The sequence below is a fragment of the Gekko japonicus genome, unplaced genomic scaffold (genome assembly GCF_001447785.1).
Source record: "Gekko japonicus isolate JY-2015 unplaced genomic scaffold, Gekko_japonicus_V1.1 scaffold3969, whole genome shotgun sequence".
Taxonomy (NCBI): Eukaryota; Metazoa; Chordata; class Lepidosauria; order Squamata; family Gekkonidae; genus Gekko; species Gekko japonicus.
The window spans coordinates 65,710-87,376 of NW_015171622.1; the positions used below are offsets into that span (position 1 = coordinate 65,710).

The following is a 21,667-nucleotide window of genomic DNA, read 5'->3' on the forward strand; positions in this document are numbered from 1 at the left end:
CTAGGGTCTTGAACTGCCAAACTACAGACCTTCCGGTCTGCAGCTCAGTGTCTTAACCTCTGAGCCATCACGGCCCTTGGAAATCTTTTACGAACCCATAAAAATGTCATCCATAAAAGTTAAGGGATTATATACTGGTAACATGAACCCCACCACACAAATGAAGTTTGTTGTGTGTGGTAGTTTGCAATGTTAGTGGGCTGGTATTCCATATAGACTGGTTTAAAATCATTATTTATTATTTAATTTTTATATATATTTTTAATTATGCATTTCTGAGGACTTGGGGCCCTAGATCAAGTGCTTGCCTATGCTCAGTTTTCCTGTTCCTGTGGTATTCATACGTATATTCTCCATTTTGTGCTTTTGCAGTTGATTTCTAAACTCGCATTTTGAAATGGCTCTGAAATCTGGTTTGGTTTATTTTGTGTTAGATGTGTGTACCCAAACCATCGGGGTGCCCTTTTTATGTTCATGTAATGAATTGTGGATGACAGCTTCGTAGATACAACATAAGCCCATAACATAAAAGCTGTAATCATGCGGTCAGAGGCTTGTCTGGGAATAGAACAGGACAAGCAATCCAGTGTTTTAAAGAGACAGTAACATGAACAGGGCAATAGGCTCTAGGTTCTTGAGAAGATCACCCTAACCTATTAAGCAGCATAGTCCTTCCCTATATTAGATGCTGCCTTGTATCTGTAGGGCTGTGGCTTGGTGTTAGCCTTGCATCCAGAAGGACCCAGATTCAATCCACAGGATTTCCACTTAAGGGGTCTTGGGTAGCTAGTATCACCTGATCTCTTGGAGTGCTCAAACGGATGGGCCATCAGTCTGACTTGGTAGAAGAGTTTCATGTATGATCTCTCTGGTCAATGGATAGATAGTTCCAGGCAAGGATTTTTTCCACATGTTTAGCAGGGGTAGATTCTAGATATATCATGGGTACTTTCCTTCTACCTCTAAAACTTCCCTGAACTTTTTCACCACAGTCTGAGCTTATATATTTCAGAAGCCATGTACGCTTGGTGACAGGTAGTGTTGGCAGATAGGGGCTCTGGGGCAAGTGATGCTCTGTCTTCTTGGTGCTTTGGGGGGGGTCAACAGCGGGAGGGCTTCTAATGTCCTGGCCCCACTGGTGGACCTCCTGATGGCACTGGTATTTCTGGACACTGTGTGACACAGAGTGTTGGACTGGATGGGCCTTTGGCCTGATCCAACATTGGCGTCTCTTATGTTCTTATGTTCATACCAGTCAATCAGCAGTCAGTCTGCTATCAAATCTCTCTATATAATAATTGTGATTTGGAGTGGCGCTTTCCAGAACGTTCCACATGCTCCCAAATCAGTGGGCTTCCTGATGTGTCACTCAGAACATCTCCCTATCCACTGGCTGCATTGCCTGAGTCCTGCCCACAGAAGCGACACCGGCCACAATTCCCTCAGAAAACAGTTGCTTCCCCTCTCCGAAGGGCCTTGCGTTTGCTACGATGCGGTGGCGGTGGCAGCCTGGTTTCCCCACACCTGGCCCTGGTGGGGTCCCCCCAAGGCGGTGGGCAGGAGGCGACCCCGTTCGGTCTAGGGAGACAAACGCTCCTAGTGCGCAGGCTGGCCCGGCCTGAGCAGGCATTGGTGGAGCGGCAGAGGCCCGGTGGCTAATGATGCGTGCCTGGGAAGCTCCGGCTGGAGAGAGAGAGGTGGCAGCAGCGCTGTCAAGGATGGAGGAGCGCCGGATTATGTGCCGGGTGATGCGGCTTGCCTGTTTGCCACGGCTCACTCAGAAGAGGCAGACCCCATCTGGAGGTGGCGGTAGCAGTTCCGCAGGCCTCCTGCCTCACCCAGGGGTAAGCAAGCCCAGCCCACTCTGGCGGGCTCCGCCATCGTCCTCCCCGTCTCCCTGCACCCCAGGCTAGCTGTGCCCCCTGCCCCACGGTGGGAAGGAGGAGGGAACCGGCCGGCGGGTGCCTCCCCGGATGGACAGCCGCCCACGGCCCACTCTAGAGCTTGTTGTATTGCTTTTACAATGGGCTTGACTGCTAGTATTTCATAAAGCCAAGGGTGCCACCCGTGTTTCCTCTAAGCTGAGTTAGTGTGAGCCAGCTTACAGTTTTTTAGCCTCTGGCTCACACATTTTTGTCTTAGCTCAGGAAGGAGGCTCCAGAGCAAACAAATTTATGGAGTAGCCGAATCGCTCACTCACAGCTTTAATGCGAGTAGCTCACAAAGTAGAATTTTTGCTCACAAGACTCCACAGCTTAGAGGGCCACTGTGTTGGTGGGAGCTCAACTTTTTAAATTTCATTATGATGTCATTTGTTAGTAAGTTCAGTCTTCCCCCCCTCCCCGGCCCTGCAGTAGTTGAGGGCAGAAGTAGCAGCAAAGCAAGGGGATCTTCTTCGTGGTCTCTGTGCTTCACACCAATGGGTTTAGTGCGCCTGCGCTGACCCGACCGGTGCCGTAGCAAGCTATGGTTCAAAGGATTTTCGCGCAAGTCCCACTGAGCATGCGCAGGAACCCCAGCACGCATGCCCAGAGGGACGGGCGCGGAGATCCCGCCAGTTCTCTCTCTACCGCCGCGTTGAAAGGACCTTTTTGCCTTTCCTCCTGACCGGATAGCTGTTACTGCCTTCGGGCCTTTACCTTATTCCTTTGTTTCTTAGGATCATCCTCCGTTTTATTTTCTTTACTTCAGTTTCTTTAAAAAAAGAAGAAGAAGAAGAAGAAGAAGAAAAACGAGAACTTTTGTTTTCCTGAGCTCCTCAGCCTCAGGCCTTCGGGCCTTTCCCCCCCCCCTTTCCCTCTTCACTTTTCCCCGGCATTTTAAAAAAAATGTCTCTTCCCACCGTATGGAAAAGAAAAAGAAGAAGAGTCAGAAGTGGGGCTTTTTCAACCGCTGTAAGAAGTGTGGAAGTAAATTGGCCCCTCCAGATGGCCATGAACTTTGTTTGTTCTGCTTAGGTGAGTCACATAGAGCAGATACTTGTAAGCATTGTGCTAAATTTTCTAATCAGACGAAAAAGAACCGTGCCGCACGGTTAAAGGTCGCTCTGTTGGAATCCGCTCTTCACCCGCCTTCTGCTATGGCGGACCAACCTTCTACCTCACGTGCAGCCGTCGATACCGGAGCATCGATACCGACGAGATCGACATCGAAGGTCGCTTCAAAACAGTCATCTAAAGGCAAGTCTGGAAAGGAACATGCCACTAAAAAGGACAAGCAGTCCAAGTCTTCTAAGGAGGGTAAGACCGGGCCCCCTGAGGGCGTTCCTTTGCAGAACCGAGGCATAATGTGGAGCGACACCAACCCTCCCAGTTGATCCCGGCTGTCGATACCGATGTCTCTGCCTATCGCCATGCAGCCCAAGGGCACGCTCATCCTAGGCCACGGAGCCGATCTCCTCGGTCTTATGGTCCACCACTTTCATGGGATGAGAGGCAAATGAGATATCTTTATGGGCCTTACCACCCTCCAATGCCATGGCTCCAGCATGCTTCATATCAGGATTGGGACCGTTATTCTGTTCAATCTCACCACAGATCTCGGTCACCTGCCAGGTCTCGGCCTCCTGCGACAATTTCAAGGCCTCCTGACAATCCTCCTCCATTGACCCTAGAGACGCAATCGGTGGTCCCTACGCCGAAGCCTGCGGCTCCTCCAATACCACTTGTCCATATCACCCCTCAGACTGATTCAGAGCAAGACTCATCGGACGAGGTGGACGAGGGTTCAGATTCAGATGATTCCGTGGTGCCTACGTCTCCGGATCACGCCTCCCCTACTCCGGATGTTGCCCATGACCTGCCTATCTCTCCTTCGGATAATATGCATGCTTACGCGGACCTTATCAAACGAATGGCCGTGGGGTTGAATCTCTCTGTCACTCAGAAACCTCCCCAGTCTACTGACACGTTATATGACGTGGTTCAAATGGACACTTCCTCTGTCATTGCCCTCCCTATGTCTTCCGTTTTGGTCGAGGCCGCTAAATCACCGTGGAAAAATCCCTTTTCTGCTCCAGTATCCACACGAAAGCTGGATCACATGTATAAGATCCAAGATCCAGAGGCAGAGTTTTTGATGACTCATCCAGCTCCTAACTCGATGATTGTCACATCTTCGTCTAAGTCTCGACGTACTCACACTGCTCCGTCGGATAAAGAGGGCAAAAAGCTTGACACCTTTGGCCGCAAGTTTTATTCGTCAGGCGCATTAGCTGTCAAACAATCCACGTACTTGGCTTGCATGGGCCGTTACCAATATTCCCTCTGGGAAAAGCTGACTGATCTGATTAACGCCATTCCGCAGGACCACCAGGGTGAGATTAAATCTCTTCAAAAAGAGGGCCTAATAGTGGCGAAACAGCAGCTTACGACATCTAAGCATGTTCTGGAAGCTTCTTCACGCACTATGACTTCCGCCATTGCATTGAGACGTCATTCGTGGCTTCGGAGTACTGCCCTCCCCTTTGACACCAGAGCACAAGTGGAGGACATGCCTTTTGATGGTCTCGGTTTGTTCCATTCCAACACCGATACCTCCCTCCAAGAGCTTGACAAGAGCATTAAGGCTTCCAGGGCTCTGGGAGTGTCTTCTTCAAGTAGACAGCCACAGCGGTCCCGCACATGGCCAAGGCCGTGGCAACGGCGAAATCAGACGCACCAATCTCCAGAACCTAGATGGCGCCCTAGGAATTACTCCGGATCCCAGAGGCAGACCTACCAAAAGCCAAGATTCGGCACGACTCAGCAACAACCTCGTGCCAAACAACCTAAACAACCCTCCAAGCAGGGTTTTTGACTTCCTTATCCCCGAGTCAGCTCCCAGCCTTGTTTTGACCCGTCTCTCTCCATTCCTCCATGTATGGCGTACTATTACCTCCGACCAATGGGTCCTCTCCATCTTGACCAACGGATACAGGATTCAATTCCAGCAGAACCCCGAAATACCAGTCTTCGTCCGTACACCCCCCTCCCAACCCCTCCTTCGGGAGGTATCCCTCCTTCTGCAGAAAGGGGCTATAGAACCTGTGCCCGTACACCTCCGAGGGAAGGGGTTTTACTCCCGATATTTTACTGTCCCAAAACGGGACGGAGGGTTGCGGCCCATCCTGGATCTCCGTGGCCTAAACCTCTATGTGGCGTACAGACGTTTCCGCATGACATCACTTCAGCAAATCATGCCGTTGCTCCGCCAAGATGTGTGGATGGCTACCCTGGATCTTCAGGACGCCTATTTTCATCTTTCAATCCACCCTTTCCACCGTCAATACCTTCGGTTTGCGATAGGCCGGGAGCATTTTCAGTATACTGCCCTCCCGTTCGGACTGTCGTGTGCCCCACGGGTGTTTACAAAGACCATGGTCGTGGTCGCGGCCTTCCTGAGGCTCCAGGGGATTTCGGTGTATCCTTACATCGACGATTGGCTGGTCGTCGCGTCGTCAAGACAGATACTAGAAGCCAACGTCTCCTTCACATTGTCCCTGCTGTCCGAACTGGGCCTTCAAGTCAATCCGTCCAAGTCCCATTTTTCCCCAGTCCAGCGTATCCAATATATAGGAGCGATACTCGACTCCCAAGACTGCATGGCCTATCTTCCCCCGGACAGGGCAGAAGACATAATCGCTCTGGCTTGTCGGGTGTGCACACAGCCCACCGTCACGGCCTACGACGTCCAGAGGCTTCTAGGGCTCATGGCCGCAACAAATGCAGTGCTACAGTTTGCGAGACTCAAAATGAGGCAACTACAACTCTGGTTCCTCCAATCGTACAAGCCGCACATGGAGGCACGTGCCGTCATCCTCTCTCCCCCATCCTACGTCAGAGACGCCGTCCGCTGGTGGACTGTGCCTTCCAACCTCCTACAAGGGGCCCCGTTTCACCTCCCTTCCCCGGAAATCGTCCTTACTACCGACGCTTCCATGACTGGTTGGGGCGCTCATTCCATGGGATGCTCCATAGGGGGCACATGGGATCACAGTCTACGAAAAAACCATATCAACTACCTGGAACTCCTGGCTGTTCAAAATGCAGTGACCAGCTTCCTCCCTCTACTCAGAGGGAAATGCGTCAATATTCTGACCGACAATACTACGGCAATGTCCTACATAAATCGCCAAGGCGGAATGGTTTCCAGGCGTCTATGCAAACTAGCTCTACATCTGTGGGAATTCTGCACAGCCAACGAAGTTTTCCTGGTGGCAACTCACATACCTGGAGAGCAGAATATAGAGGCAGATCATCTCAGCCGCTCTGGCCTCAGTCTTCACGAGTGGGGAATACGACCACATTACCTGCTCCCAGTTTTCCAGTTGTGGGGCACTCCCCAAGTCGACGTTTTTGCAACGACTCAAAACAAAAAATGTCGTCTATTTTGCAGCAGAGGAGGGTACGATGCCCAGTCATTAGGAGACGGTCTCCTGTACCCATGGTCTCAGAAACGCCTCTATATGTTCCCCCCTCTTCCGCTGATCCTCAGGGTGGTGCGCAAGATCCTCAGGGACAATGCACACGTGATACTAATAACGCCCTGGTGGCCCAGGCAACCCTGGTTTTCCACCCTCCTCGACCTGTCTCGAAGAACCTTCTACCACTTCCCTGTCGTTCCAGACCTACTTCACCTCCACAACTCCCCGGTGCTTCATCACGACGTGAAAGCACTGAAGCTGACGGCGTGGCGAATACTTCCAAGGGATTCTCTGCTCGCATAGAGCATGTCCTTTTGAATTCAAGGAAACAGTCCACGCGCAGGTCTTACGCCCAGAAATGGACTAAATTCTGCTCCTTTATTGGGGCTGATGCCTCCCGGGCAACCACTGCGGGTCTGGAGAAAATTTTTTCATTTATTTTATCCCTCGCTGACTCGGGGCTCTCCCACTCCTCGTTGCGTGTTTATTTGGCTGCATTGTCAGCTTTTCATGTTCCAGTTGATGGTTATTCACTGTTCACCCATCCAGTTACCAAATGCTTCCTGAAAGGTTTACTTCGCCTTTATCCTCCACTCAAGTCTCCGCCTGTGCCTTGGGACCTTCCCCTGGTCCTGCGCCAACTTACACGGAAGCCGTTTGAACCTCTGGCCACATGCGAGCTACGTCTCCTAACATGGAAGACAGCATTTTTGGTTGCAATTACGTCGGCCAGGAGAGTTGGAGAGCTCTTAGCGTTCTGGCACGACGTTCCTTACCTTTCCGTACTTCCTGACGGAATCCGATTGGTACCGGACATTTCGTTCCTGCCTAAGGTAATTTCTGAATTCCATCTGCAAGCTGAAGTCTTCTTGCCGACTTTCTTTCCAAATCCAGTATCTGCTGAGGATAGATTACTGCATACACTGGATGTCAAGAGGGCTCTCTTGTTCTACCTGAAAAGGACACATCCAACTAGGAAAGATCCCCATCTATTCCTTTCATATGCATCACCTCGCCTGGGGACTCGTATAACAGCCCAGCGGTCTGATTCAGTATAAGATAGCTTCACGTTTTCAGTTTCCTTGAAGAAGCTTTTAACCAGTTTGTCTGGGATTGGACATAGGTGCTTCTCACCCTTGTGAACAGTGATCTTCAGTGGGTACTCTGAATGAAAGACAAGATTATGAGTCCTCCAAATTAGATTAGTTGCTCTCAGAATTCAAAAGCTGTCGCATGAACTTGAGATAGTGATCCTGTGAAAGATCTTGCTCTCCCCTCTGCTCTCAGATCAGGAGGGCAGCTGAACTCTAAATGGCATTATAATAGATCAGGGGTGACCAAACTGTGGCTCGGGAGCTGCGTGCGGCTCTTTCACACATACTGTGCGGCTCCCAGCAGGGTGGCTGGGGAAGCGAAATGTCATTCACAAACAAATATAATTATCAATATCTGCTTTTACCAATTTTGTTATTATTTTGGCAGTCTCATTTAATAATAATAATAATAATAATAATAATAATAATAATAATAATAATAATAATAATAATAATAATAATAATACTTTCAATTTATTAATCGCTTTCCCCAGTGGGCTCAAAGTTACACATTTTAGACAGGGGACTAACAATGTTCATAGGGGATAGGGAAGACAACATATATTCATTTAATTGCACACGCTGTCACTGTACGGTGTAAACGTCTTCTGGCTTGGCTCAGTCATTTTCCGAATTGTCAACCAGGCTTCAGAACCCGTATGTCATATCGCCACACTGCCACCACCTGGCCGAAAACATCCACTGCAGGGATTTTTGTAGCCAAGAAGTTCTTCCGCCTTTTTCCGACCTCGATCAGGACGTCCCGACCGTCAGCTAACACCCTCCCACAAGGGAGATTGGTGTGCCCACCCTCTCTAAGGAGTGGTTCCCATTTTATCTACTCGCCGAAGCTTTCGAATCGCTGGGTGGACGATGAGCTGGGGACAACAGGCTGGCTGCTCACACCAGCGCGGGGCTCGAACTAACACAGTTCGAATGTTAAGACAGTGGGATATACCCACTGTGCCACCACTCCCCTTACCTTATTCCAGGTAATAAAAAGCAAATTTGCATATTTACCAGTAAAAACATGTCTTGTGGCTCTCAAACATCTGACATTTAGTCTATGTGGCTCTTACGTCAAGCACGTTTGGCCACCCCTGTACTAGATACTGAGATGAACTAGTTGAACTCATTGCGAAAAGAAAGGCTTTTCAGGCTGGAGTTTTACATTTAGAACAGTAGATCCCCACAGTCTACAGTGTGACGCTTGTTTATTTCAGTTGGTAGATAACTTATCTTCTTCGTGCTCTCTATGCATCACACACATAGGAACTCAAGCCCGTATAGATTGCAGCTTTATGGACAAAGTTTCAACACCTAGCTACAGCTGTCTCCTTTTTTAAAGTAATATTTATTTCAGGAAAAAAAGACGTTTATGGCAGTGTCCCTTCTAAGCTGAGTTAGTGTGAACTGGCTCACAGTTTTTTAGCCTCTGGCTCACACATTTTTATCTTAGCTCAGGAAGGATGGTTCCGGAGCAAACTAATTTATGCAGTAGCCAAATCGCTCGCTTGCAACTTTACAATGCTAGGAGCTCACAAAGTAGAATTTTTGCTCACAAGACTCTGCAGCTTAGAGGGAGCAGTGTTTACGGTACAATACAGTGTCAAGTCATGCTGCTGTCTCTTTTTCTGACCAGGAGTTTATTCTTCTATAGTTTCATTAGGCTCTAATGATAAAAGACAGCCCATGCTATTCAGCCTACTGAGAGCATCTGCGGAAGAAGTCAACTGTATATTTCCTTCACCATTAATGCTTTCTTGGGTTTTCTTTTCCATGCAGACTTGTCCATAGCCCCTGAACGGGCTCTCTGCCTACTCATGTAAATATGGATTCGTTCATTAGACTCACTTGTTCTTCCATGGCTGTGAGAGAGTTGGTAGGGCACTGGACTGTGGAGACTTGGGTTCATACTGTGATTCAGTTATAGGTCTCCAGGTTCTGTTACCACGTGTGAGCCAAAGACGTACATACCCATCATGGAATCATAGGCTGAGTTCAGACTGGCAGTTTGGCCCGATATAGGCACATTTCAGAAACGTTTCTCAAATGGATTAAAGGGGCCGTTCACACAGGCACAGCTGTCTGGCGTTCCCCAGCCGTACTCAGCCCGTCTTAGAATCATAGAATCATAGAATGTTAGAGTTGGGAAGGAACCTTGCAGGTCATCTAGTCCAACCCCCTGCACTCTGCAGGACCATAGCCGAAAGACAGCCCTACAACATACCCGAAAGATGGTCGTCCAGCCTCCGCTTGAAAACGTCCAGCGAAGGAGCACCCACCATGTCCCGAGGCAGACTGTTCCACTGCTCAACCACTCTTACAGTTAGGAAGTTTCTCCTGATATTTAGCCGGTATCGACTCTTTTGTAATTTCCACCAATTAGCTCTAGTCTTGCAGTCCGAAGCAAGAGAGAATAGATCTGCTCCATCTTCTACATGACAGCCCTTCAAATACTTGCATTTGTATCTTGTAACACTTCCCTCCTGAGTTTAAAAAGTACCTGGTGAAAGTGGTAGCAAACCCTGGAGAGCACGTTCATCCCGCTTCCCGGAAGTGTGAATGCTGAAAGTCGCAATTGCTGATGCGCATAAGCGCATATTGCCAGATTACTAAAAAGAAAGCCGCACCTTACAGCCGAGCCTCTGCCAGGGGCGGGCCAACAGTGCAAACGCTCACTTGCGCCTCCTCCCCAGTATGCTCCCACATCAGTCAGTGCCGTGTGACTGGGAATACCCGGGACAAGTTGTTCCAGGTCTTTTTTGCGAAGACTCCCTCGCACTTCAAACTGCCAGTCTGAACTCAGCCATAAAATTGGAAGGGACCTCCAGGGTCATCTAGTCCACCCCCCTGCACAATGCAGGAAATTCACAAATACCTCCCTCTCCACACCCGCAGTGACCGCTGTTCCATGCCCAGAAGATGACAAAAAACCCTCCAGGATTGCTTCCTGCCCCCAAAGTGGCAATCCGCATTTCCCTGGGTGTGTAAGAAAGGGCCACGAGAACTAAGTACTGATGCAGGCCTCCCTGTCCTCCCTGTCATGATCTGCCAGAGTTCACAGACTCTGCAGTGTAAATCAGTGTAAATGTGGCTCACTTTCCAGTCCAAATCTGCACTGAAATGTTGTGAGTGCAAAGAAGAAGGGGGGGGGACCCCCCTCCTTTTGCCATCTTGTGGCTTTTGTTCTACACCCATTGCTCCCAATTCGGGCAGTGACCCACACGTGGATCTTTGACAAAGTGGCTAGTACCTCTACAGCCTAGGAAGGGACAGTAGGAAAAGAGACATAGAATTTGTTGAAGGTAATAATGGGCTGGGAAGTTAGAAAACTCAGGCAGTCAAAATAATACCAAGAATTGAATTATAACACCCAATATTATAAGCCCACATAAAAAGCCAGTGTCTCTAAGCATCCAGATGCTGTAGAAAGAAGACTATAGCTGGCCTATCTCTTGAAGCCCAAGTGGGGATCCATCCAAGGCAGAGGTCCAAACATCTGGGCAGCAAATAATCCAGAGTGGAAGAAGCAGGGGCCGTTTCTCATTACAGTCCGAAAGGATAGATTGTATTAGAGAAGCAGCCAAGTAGAAAAAGAAACTATGCCTTTTCTTTCTAGGCTTGGGCAGAAGAGAGAGAGTGTGGTGCAGTGGTTTGGAATGTCACAGAAGGACAGTCAGTGCTCAGCTCAGCAAAAAGCTTATTAAGTGAACATAGACCAGTCACCCTCTTTCCCAGCTCAATCTACCTTAGAAAGTGGTTATTGCTTGTGAGCTGTGTATGAGTTCCTTGGACTAAAGGCAGGATTAAAATATAAATGATTTGACAGAGGAGTGTAGGGGGCAAAGTGGGCAGCCAGTCAGGTGGCACACTTGGTTGAAAGGGCAGATTGGCAGTTCACATCTTGAAAATATTTCCAGCTAGAGCACAAGTAGGGAAGGTTTTGAGGGAAGGAGACGATTGTCTTTGGGGGGGGGGATCTTGGTCTGATCAGAAGAATGGAACTTTGGCAGACCACTCCGAATAATCTACATCAGGTTTTCTTCCCACAGACTGATATTTATTTGAGAGAACTTCACATGCTGGATTCTTTTAGTGGCTAAAGGCACACTGATCAAACACTGAGAGTCCTTGATTAATCTATTGGATGGCCAAAACAGGATGTGGCAAGGCTTCTCCTGGTGATAGCCATTTTGCTGTATATAGGGTCATGAAATTAGGTCTGTTTCTGCTCGTCTGCTTGGATCTCTTGTTTTTTTTGACTCGTTAATAGTAGGAAATTGTTTATTGACTTAATGCAAAGACAGACAAAAGCTTGTCCCAGTACTAAGGTGGAGGGGGGTGGTTGGTGGTGGTAGTGGTGGTTGAGAAATATGAACCACAATTGGGGCAGGTCAGCATTTTCATCTGGAAAGACGATAAAAGGAGCTGCAGTGGATCATCTAGCCTGGCACTGCCTTTTGTGACTGAAAGCACTTATCGAAGATGCTGGGTTGGGTCCAGCAAAAGGATCACGGACCTTCACTTCTTTTCCCTTCCTCCAGCAGCCGTTTCCCATGGAGTACTGGCCACGTGGGTTGGTTGGCTACAGTGACGAGGGAGATGGGGGAGAAACAATGTTGTCCTTTCCCTTGTATCGGATCCTTCCCACTTGAAGTCTTCCAACACAATGGCCGTTAGCCCACACAGGTTCCAAGACCCCAAGAATAAACTTTCCTGGGATCAGAAATGACCTCTGCTGATGACCTATGTGCACTCCTTGTTCCTGCTCATCATCATCATCATCATCATCATCATGCTTAGCATTTGTACATTGTTTTCAAGTGTCCAAAGCTCTCCATTTGCATTATTTCACTGTAAAGGACGGGATTCAAACCAATGACTTGTTGGTCTGTTGTTCAGACTCTCTGGGATCTCTTCATTGTACAAAGTTATGCCAAAAATTTTTTGGTAAAGACTCTAAACAAGGTGCTGAAATCAGGATGAGGAACCGTGTTAGTCTGTAGGAGTAGAAAAGAGCAAGAGTCCAGTTATGTTAAAGACATAACAAAATTTGTGTCAATGAGTGAGCTTTCACGAGTCACTGCTCACTTTTTCCCTTGGTATCTTCACTTGGTATCTGGAGAAGTGATCAGCGGCTCACTGAAGCTCCTCCCCTGTCACAAGTTTTGTTAGTCTTTAAGGTGCTACTGGACTCTTGCTTTTTTTCTACTGCTGAAATCAGTTTTAACATAAAAAGATTATTTTTATTTTAAAATACGTGATTTAACATGATGTTAGAGTAGTCAAGCAGTTTTGCATTACAGATTTGTGACTTAGGCGCTTAAGGACTGAGCAGTTTAAAAACAGCACTGTAAACATATAGCTGGGATTTGATGGACTATAGGTATATGTGGGCCCCAGAGGGGCATTAGTGATCCCTATCCTCAGTGCTTTTGAGCACAAACTTGCTCTGAGGATATCACACGTTGTCCAAACGTTGCCATAAAACTGAGTTTGTAATCGCCCTTCCGTTTCAGGTAAAGAACAGTCTTCGCTGGACTTGAACACGTTGCCCAATCCCGCGCCTCCGCTGCCCAGTTTCCCAAAAGAGTCCAGCTCCTCCAAGCACAGCGAGCACCATCACCACCATCATCACGAGCACAAGAAGAAGAAGAAGAAGCACAAACACAAGCATAAGCACAAGCACAAACACGACAGCAAGGAGAAGGAGAAGGAGCCCTTCACCTTCTCCAACAGCCCAGCCAGCGGGCGCTCGGTCCGCTCTCCCTCCCTGTCAGACTGAAGCGAGCCACTCTCGCGCCGCCACGGCTCTTTCGGAAGGCCCCCAGGTCGGTCCAGGCTTCCTAAGAGCGTTGCCAAAATGAATTGTGTTTTTAAAACCTTTGATGACTGCCGCAAAGGCAAAGCGTGTTTTAAACAGAAGCCAGCTGCTGGAGCCTCTGGAAAAGTTGCGGTTCCGTGTTGTATAACGTCATGTTGGCCTCCCGAGAAAACAAAGGCCCCTGACTGATCTCTTTTCAACATGTCGTTTAACCGTCGCCGTTGTCCCACCGTGTTCTAATTTTTTTTTAAATGTTTGCACAGTTGAAGTTGAAAACTTCTTATTTTTAGGATGTTGACTTAAAAAAAATTATGCACATGACCCACGCGACTCGGACTTGCATTTGGCAATCACTTCCACAACTTTTTTTTTTTTGGTGGCAGGAAAAAAAAATGCAGCTGTTTTGCTGTGTCCTGTAATCAGCCTCGTAATTATATAATTAAGTTTGGGCAGAAACAAGCCCTTGCAGAATTGGCAATGCGCATCTTTCATGTCAGTTAACCTTTCAAAAGCACTCCTTGTAAAAAGTGGCACAGTTGGGGGGGAACGACATCTGCAGAAACTTTTTAAAACTGTTATGATAAACTTTTCTTGAAACTGTGTGATGGATAACAATCCCTTGAATGTACAGTAGGCTGCAATGTAGGATGCTTGGATATATGAAGTAGCAACATCTAGCAAGTATTCAGTTTCCAGAGCTGAGTGAATATTGCAGATATGTATATATTATTATTGTTATTATTATTTCATCTTTGTGTAGTTGTAAGTACATCTTTCTTTCCCTCTGCAGTTTCCAAGGATACTTTTAAGTTGCTCTTCCATCTGGTTTGTGTTCCCCCCCCCCTCCTTTGTTAAGTTTGGCCTTTAGATTAAGTATTTTATTTGATGTGCTTGTGTTATTTTTTTTGTCATAAAGCCCATTGACAGTGGAGACAACACTGAACAGCGCCAATCCAGGAAAAGCGATTTCAAGAAGGGACTCAAAACGGATTTTCTAAGGAGACCATCAGTTGTTAATAAACACTTTTATACAGTCTTGCTGTTAATTGTGTGCTTGCTGTATAAAATCATCAGGGTATAAACATGAGCCAGTGGGAGAGAAAACAGGCTTTTGCCTTCTCTTTGTAACTAAAACAGTATTATATAAAAAGTACAGGATGTCTGTTATTCAGCCTCTTAGATTGAGACTGCAAATGTAGACACGGCCCCCATGACGTGCATGTCTTTGTTTCTTTCAGCTGGAGTCTGCACGGATTTGGTATTGGCACCGTGTATTCTCGCCTCAGATTTTATTGTTTTAACCAATAAAGGCACAGAGATGGTTAACTTCTAATCAGAAGCAATGTTGTGCGAAACCAAGAAAAGGAAGAAAAAATCTGCACTATCTTAGAGAAGGCACTGAATGTCACAAGAGCACCAGTAGGGACCTGCTTTATTTGCACTATCAAAACAGTTTTTTCCAGGACACATACTGAACCCGTAACATGCAAAGTGTCCTCTAGATAGGTGTGGGTGTGGACTACTACTAAAGTTGTGGTGAATCGTAGAACATTGCGCCGGTGCGATGACCTCACTTGCAGTTTGCTCCAGAGGTGATGTCATGACACTGATGGGAGATTGACTCCGCCCCCTCCCCATTTTCCCCTGCTGCCCTGTTGAGTGCTGGTAGAGAAGAAGGAGGGTGGAGTCCAGGGTGGGAATTCTTCTGTTATAATTGGAGACCTGGCTGCCCTATTTAAATTTCTCCGATAAAACAGCATTTTTCCCCCAGCTTAGCATTCCATGTTGTTCTAAAAAGCCATCTTCCGGTGCACATGTGGAGAGTGTGTGCTCAGCATGACAGGTCATCTCTTCCTACGTTTATCCTCACAATAACCCTGTGAGGTAGATTTGGCTTAACGTGAGTGACTGGCCTAAGGTCCCCCACTGAAATCCTTCACTGAGTGCAGATGTTGAACTTTGGTCGCCCAAGTCCTAGTCAGCACCCTAACCACTGCAGTACACTACACTACAATGTATCCCCCACACAAAAAAAGCTAGAAATCAGGCTTTACCTCTCTTTGGGACCATATTTAGATCTAATGCAATAAAAGGCACTGCTTCATTTATTTTATTGTTTGTTTTGAATTTTATTACATTGCTTCTCAAGGAACCCGCCCAAGGTGTTTTATCCCAAAAGAGTGTTAAAATCCAGCTTCTCATTGAAGGTAGAATTACATAATAGTTACTAATTTTACCAGGGGGGGGGGGGGCTTGGCTTGTTTGTCCATCCTGTGCAGAGGATTAAAAGGACCAAACATACAGTCCCCCACCTCTGTGTACCTGGCCCAGGGTGTCTGTGCTCCTCAGCCCACTTGGGGCATAGCCCTTATTGGTAGTACCTCTGCTTTGCCACATGGAGTCTCATAAGTGATAGTAAAGATTTCAGAGCTCATGGTGAACAGTTGTGGGGGTGAACCCAAGTTAGCCTTCAACTGTATAGCCTCCTAATCATGACTTGAGGTGCCAAAGAAAGTGTTTTAAGCACATTTCCTGCAGGAGCGCACAGGAGCAGAGCTCCGGCAGTAAAGAGCCCAGGGGGCGGGCACATGCAACAAGCCCCACCCCCTGCTCCCAGCAGCCCTCGGTCAGAGCAAGAAGCAGCCAGGTAAGTTGCAGAGCCCTCCCCTCGGCCCCCCGGTCCAAAACAGTCCAGTGGCACCTTTAAGACCAAGTTTTATTCAGGTACAAGCTCTCCCTCCTCTGCGAGGACAGATCTGCACGTCCCCCCACACACAATAGCTAGCCATCCAAAACAGTCCAGTGGAGCCTGAGCAGTGGGTGTTGCCTTCTGACACACTTCCAGTGATGTCAGGGGGTGTGGCATATGCAAATAAGTTATGCTAATGAGGTATGTTAATGAGCTCCTGCAGCTCTTTTTCTACGAAGTGACCCCTGGTTTTAAGTTTGGTTTTGGTGCCATGAAACAAGCGCTGCTTTGATGTATGATACATGCCTATGTTTGAGTGTTTGTCCTTGCTAGTGAATAGTATAATTTTTTTAATATGAATGTGTAGTTAATTAGTTCAACTTCAGTATTTTTCCATGTCAAATTAACAGAAAATGCATTTGTGGCTGATGTTTTGTCTCTTATGTGCAGCTCAGAGTGTGTGTGTGTGTGTGTGTTGGAAATTGATCATGGCTAATCCTGTTTCTTAGAAATACAACTTTTTTTTTTTGACCCAGTCTCTATGCAACACTAACTAAACTGCCCCGAGGCAACTGCAGCATAGAAAAGATCACTTTGTAAGAAAGTACCTACTGTGTCACTGTGGTGCTATACTTTATGTGTATTTCCATGATACTTTTTCCTGACAAGTACCAGCTATCACTGAAATTAGCATATCAGACTAGGATAACCTGAGTTCAAATATCGACTAAGCCAGGAAACTCACTGGGAGTCCTTGGGTCAATACCAATTTTTCAGCCCAACCTGTACCAAAAGGTTGTGAGGATAACATGGTGGAGGGAGGCAGGAAAGAGAGCCACATATGCTTCATGCTCTTTGAGGGGTAGGGTGATATGAAAACGTCAAAAATAATCATTCACGTGAGGCTCTTTCCTTAAAATCTGCCTCCATTCCTGAGGACTGGAAGGTAGCTAATGTCACTCCCATCTTTAAAAAGGGTTCCAGAGGAGATCCGGGAAATTACAGGCCAGTCAGTCTGACGTCGATACCGGGTAAATTGGTGGAAACCATTATTAAGGAAAGAATTAGTAGGCACATAGATGAACAAAACCTATTGAGGCAGACTCAGCATGGGTTCTGTAAGGGAAGTTCTTGTCTCAATAACCTGTTAGTGTTCTTTGAGGGAGTGAACAAACATGTGGACAAGGGGGATCCAATAGATATTGTTTACCTTGACTTCCAGAAAGCTTTTGATAAAGTTCCTCATCAAAGGCTACTAAGTAAGCTCAAAAATCATGGGATAAAAGGACAAGTCCTTTTATGGATCAAAAACTGGCTAATTAATAGAAAACAGAGAGTGAGTATAAATTGGCAATTTTCTCAGTGGAGGGTGGTAAGCAGTGGGGTACCGCAGGGATCAGTACTTGGTCCACTGCTTTTTAACTTGTTCATTAATGATTTGGAGTTGGGAGTCAGCAGTGAAGTGGCTAAATTTGTGGATGATACGAAGTTGTTCAGGGTGGTGAAAACCAGTGAGGATTGTGAGGCACTCCAAAGGGATCTGTCAAGGATGGGCAAGTAGGCATCAACATGGCAATTGGGGTTAAATGTGGCCAAGTGCAAGGTGATGCACATTGGAGCCAAAAATCCTAAATATAAATACACATTGATGGGGTCTGAACTGGCAGAGACTGAGCAAGAGAGAGATCTTGGAGTTGTAGTGGATAACTCACTGAAAATGTCGAGACAGTGTGTGACTGCAATAAAGAAGGCCAATGCTATGCTGGGGATTATTAGGAAGGGTATTGAAAACAGATCAGCCAATATAATAATGCCCCTATATAAATCAATGGTGAGACCTCATTTGGAATACTGTGTGCAGTTCTGGGCACCACACCTTAAAAAAGATATTATAGCTTTGGAAAAAGTGCAGAAAAGGGCAACTCGAATGATAAAAGGGTTGGAACACTTTCCCTATGAGGAAAGGTTAAAGCGCTTAGGGCTCTTTAGCTTGGAGAAAAGACGACTAAGGGGTGACATGATCGAGGTTTATAAGATTATGCATGGGAAAGAGCAGGTAAAGAAAGAGGTACTTTTCTCCCTTTCTCACAATACAAGAACTCGTGGGCACTCCATGAAACTGCAGAGCGGTCGGGTTAGAACGGATAAAAGGAAGTACTTCTTCACCCAAAGAGTGATTAACACATGGAATTCACTGCCACAGGAAGTGGTGGGTGCTACAAGCATGGACGGCTTCAAAAGGGAATTAGATAAGCATATGGAGCAGAGGTCCATCAGTGGCTATTAGCCACAAGGTATAGCTAGGGGCTCTGGGGCAAGTGATGCTCTGTCTTCTTGGTGCTTGGGGGGGGGTCAACAGTGGGAGGGCTTCTAATGTCCTGGCCCCACTGCTGGACCTCCTGATGGCACTGGTATTTCTGGCCACCCACCCGGCGGCAGCTTTCGCACACTTTCGGGGGGATTTTAACATCCCCCCGATTTTTTAAAAAACTTTTTTTATTTTTGTGCACACGTGGGTACTGGCCCACGTGTGCACAAACCTCCCCCGGCCCCCCAGCTGCCCCCTCCGTGTTGATTTAAGTATCCGCACGGAGGGGGCAACTTGGCTATTAGTATAAGGATGCATGGGAAAGAGCAGGTAGAGAAAGAGGTACTTTTCTCCCTTTCTCATAATACAAGAACTCGTGGGCACTCCATGAAATTGCTGAGCGGTCGGGTTAGAACGGATAAAAGGAAGTACTTCTTCACCCAAAGAGTGATTAACACATGGAATTCACTGCCACAGGAAGTGGTGGTGGCTACAAGCATGGGCGGCTTCAAAAGGGAATTAGATAAGCATATGGAGCAGAGGTCCATCAGTGGCTATTAACCACACGGTATAGATAGGGACTCTGGGGCAAGTGATGCTCTGTCTTCTTGGTGTTTGGGGGGGTCAACAGTGGGAGGGCTTCTAATGTCCTTGCCCCACTGGTGGACCTCCTGATGGCACCTGGTATTTCTGGCCACTGTGTGACACAGAGTGTTGGACTGGATGGGCCTTTGGCCTGATCCAACATTGGTGTCTCTTATGTTCTTATGTACCCCAGATCCATAGCTGCCTCCCCTGCACCCTTTACAGCGAAACTACATATCTGAGGCTCTGATCTCTCTGACCCAGAGTCTTTCTTATCCCAACCCTCTAATATGTTCCAATGCTTTGCTGCCGTGTGCTGCCTGCCGTAGAACACAACATCAGGATGTTTAAAAAACAAACAGTGCAAATTAACAATAACTATCCTCTTCAGGGAGAAGTGACATCACCTCTTTTGTGACCCATTAACAGTGCAGGAACCGTGGTTCATTTCCAGAGCACATAGAAGAGCCTATATTCAACTCCAGGCATCACCAGTGAAAGGATTCAAGTATGAGGTGCTGGATGGAATCTCTTTCTCTCCCCCCCCCCTTTTGAGACCATAGAGAGCTGTTGCTAGATAGGCCAACGGCAGATATAAGCCAGTTTCATGCATATCCTTCTTATGTTCCAGTATTGGTTACTTCCTTGTATCTCCAAGCATATGATGAAACAGAATGAGTATACAGCATAAAGTTGCCAGCCTCCAGGTGGGAAAGACGACAACGGAGTCAAAGAGCTGCTGAGACCAAAACTTTCGGAGTTTTCTTAATTGGTCTCAGCCTCCAGGTGGGGTCTGGAGATCTCCAGGAATTGCAACTGATCTCCAGATGACAGAGATCAGTTCCCCTGGAGAAAGCGGCTGCTTCGGCAGGTGGACTCTATGGCATTTATACCCCACTGAGGTCCCTCTCCTCCCCAAACCCCACTCTTGCCAGGCTGCTCCCCCACATCTCCTGGAATTCCCCGATCCAGAGTTGGCAATGCTAATACAGCAGCAAGAAAGGATAAAGGATAATAAAGGTGAAATGCTAGAGTGTCCACCCCCCACCCCCAAGCATTTCGGAACTTAAAAAACAACAATGGGAAGTGTTCGTTGATTCATGAAGTTTTCTATACAGCCCTAATGCAAATCCTTGACCTATTCTTCCTGTTCCAAATCTATTTCCTGGTAAACAGTATGGGAAATAAACTGTGGAACATGCGTTTTGTACCCAAACAGAATCATTGCTTGCTGATAAAAATTTAAGCTGATGGAGCAATAATGCAGGTAAGTAGTGTCTGCAAAGTGAAACATGTCTAGTTGACTTGAGACAGCAAGTTCTTTGCGCCCCTGGGAGTGCAGTCCTCTATGAGATCACAAGGTTTCACTTTCCTTGCTTTTTGTGGGCATCTAAATATACTGGAGGTGGACCTCCTTATGGCACCTGGTATTTTTGGCCACTGTGTGACAGAGTGTTGGACCGGATGGGCTATTGGCCTGATCCAACATTGGCTTATCTTATGTTCTTATGAGGTGTGGCTACCATACAGTCCTTTGACCCATTGTCCTCTGGCAATAATTTCTACCAACTTGAGAGAAAGAGGAAAATTATTACAAAGTGTCTTTTGTTTGTCCTCTTTACAAAATGCCTGATAATTCATTTAGGAAGCGATCCTAAAGAGGTCTACTGGGAAGTAAGGCCCATTTTATTACTCCCAGGAAAGTATTATTAAAATTGCCATAGGATTTCTATTACAGTTGCCAGGTGCCTCTTGGCAACCAGAGGGGGGGGCACTTACCAGGAGAAAGGCCCGGTCTATGTTGCCGGTGTCGCATGGAAAGTGATGTCATCATACCAGCAACTTCCAGGCAACACTTTGGTATTCCGACAAAAACTCTGTTGTAAAACTGGCTTCTACCATAGAGATTTTACCCAAATACCACCTAGAAGTTGGTGGTGTGATTATGTCACTTCCTGTGCGACACTAGCAATGTGGACTGGGCCTATCTCTTTCTACTGGTAAGTCCCCCCACCAGTCAGCCGATAGGCGGATGTGGGGCAGGGTCTGACGGCGAGGGACCCCTGCCTCTACCAGGGGGTCTGGCAATCTTAATCTTAATTGAAGGCTGGAACAAACTCCAAAATGAAGGACAAAAAAGTTGCTTCCCTGTGTAACAGTTCTGTGCACATCTGTCATATTCAAATATGCTTACTGCGTTCACATGTAGTATCGCCACACCAATGATTCATCTACCTGAGCCACTAATTGTTGCTGTGTCAATCTTATAGTGAATGTATCAGTTCATGAGGTAAATTTATTTGAATGCGAAAGGCTGAGTGATGAAGGTTTCTTTCTATGGGCAAGGACTTCATCCATGACCAATGTCACATTTTTTTGGCCCCCTGAGAGACCAGGCCAGGCTAACAGACAGCTGTGTCACATGGTGTGATCTTCCTCTCCATTATCTGCGTTCTGAATTTAGACCTGGAGGGTAAATTCTCCAGTCTGGGTTCCCTGAGGTGAATTGTTTTGAATTTTGCTTGTGGGAAAATCTGCTGGCAAGTAAAGGATGCGTGGAATCCCTTTCAGTAATTCTACCAGATATGCTTTATCAGAACACTTCAGGCTTTCCTCAGAAATTTCTTAAGATCCCAAAATGAATTTCAAAGAAGACTAGTGTTATAATCTGCAGTATTCCATACAGCTGCTTAACCCCCTTTTAAATTAGGAAACAAAACTATCGTCATTCCATCTCTCCAAAAGTTGGCCACTCATAACG

At 47.0% G+C, this 21,667-nt stretch overlaps 1 protein-coding gene across 1 annotated transcript in view; it reads left to right on the forward strand.

Annotated features, from left to right (window-relative positions):
* TAF2 (TATA-box binding protein associated factor 2) overlaps nt 1-13,798 on the forward strand; it is a gene marked incomplete at its 5' end in the record, with an annotated part of 78,964 nt that extends 65,166 nt beyond the window's left edge. The window contains one exon of the mRNA XM_015419949.1: nt 13,020-13,798. Within this exon, the coding sequence (XP_015275435.1) occupies nt 13,020-13,285 (266 nt within the window). The remainder of the gene's footprint in view (nt 1-13,019) is intronic.
* Between the last annotated feature and the right edge of the window lie 7,869 nt (nt 13,799-21,667).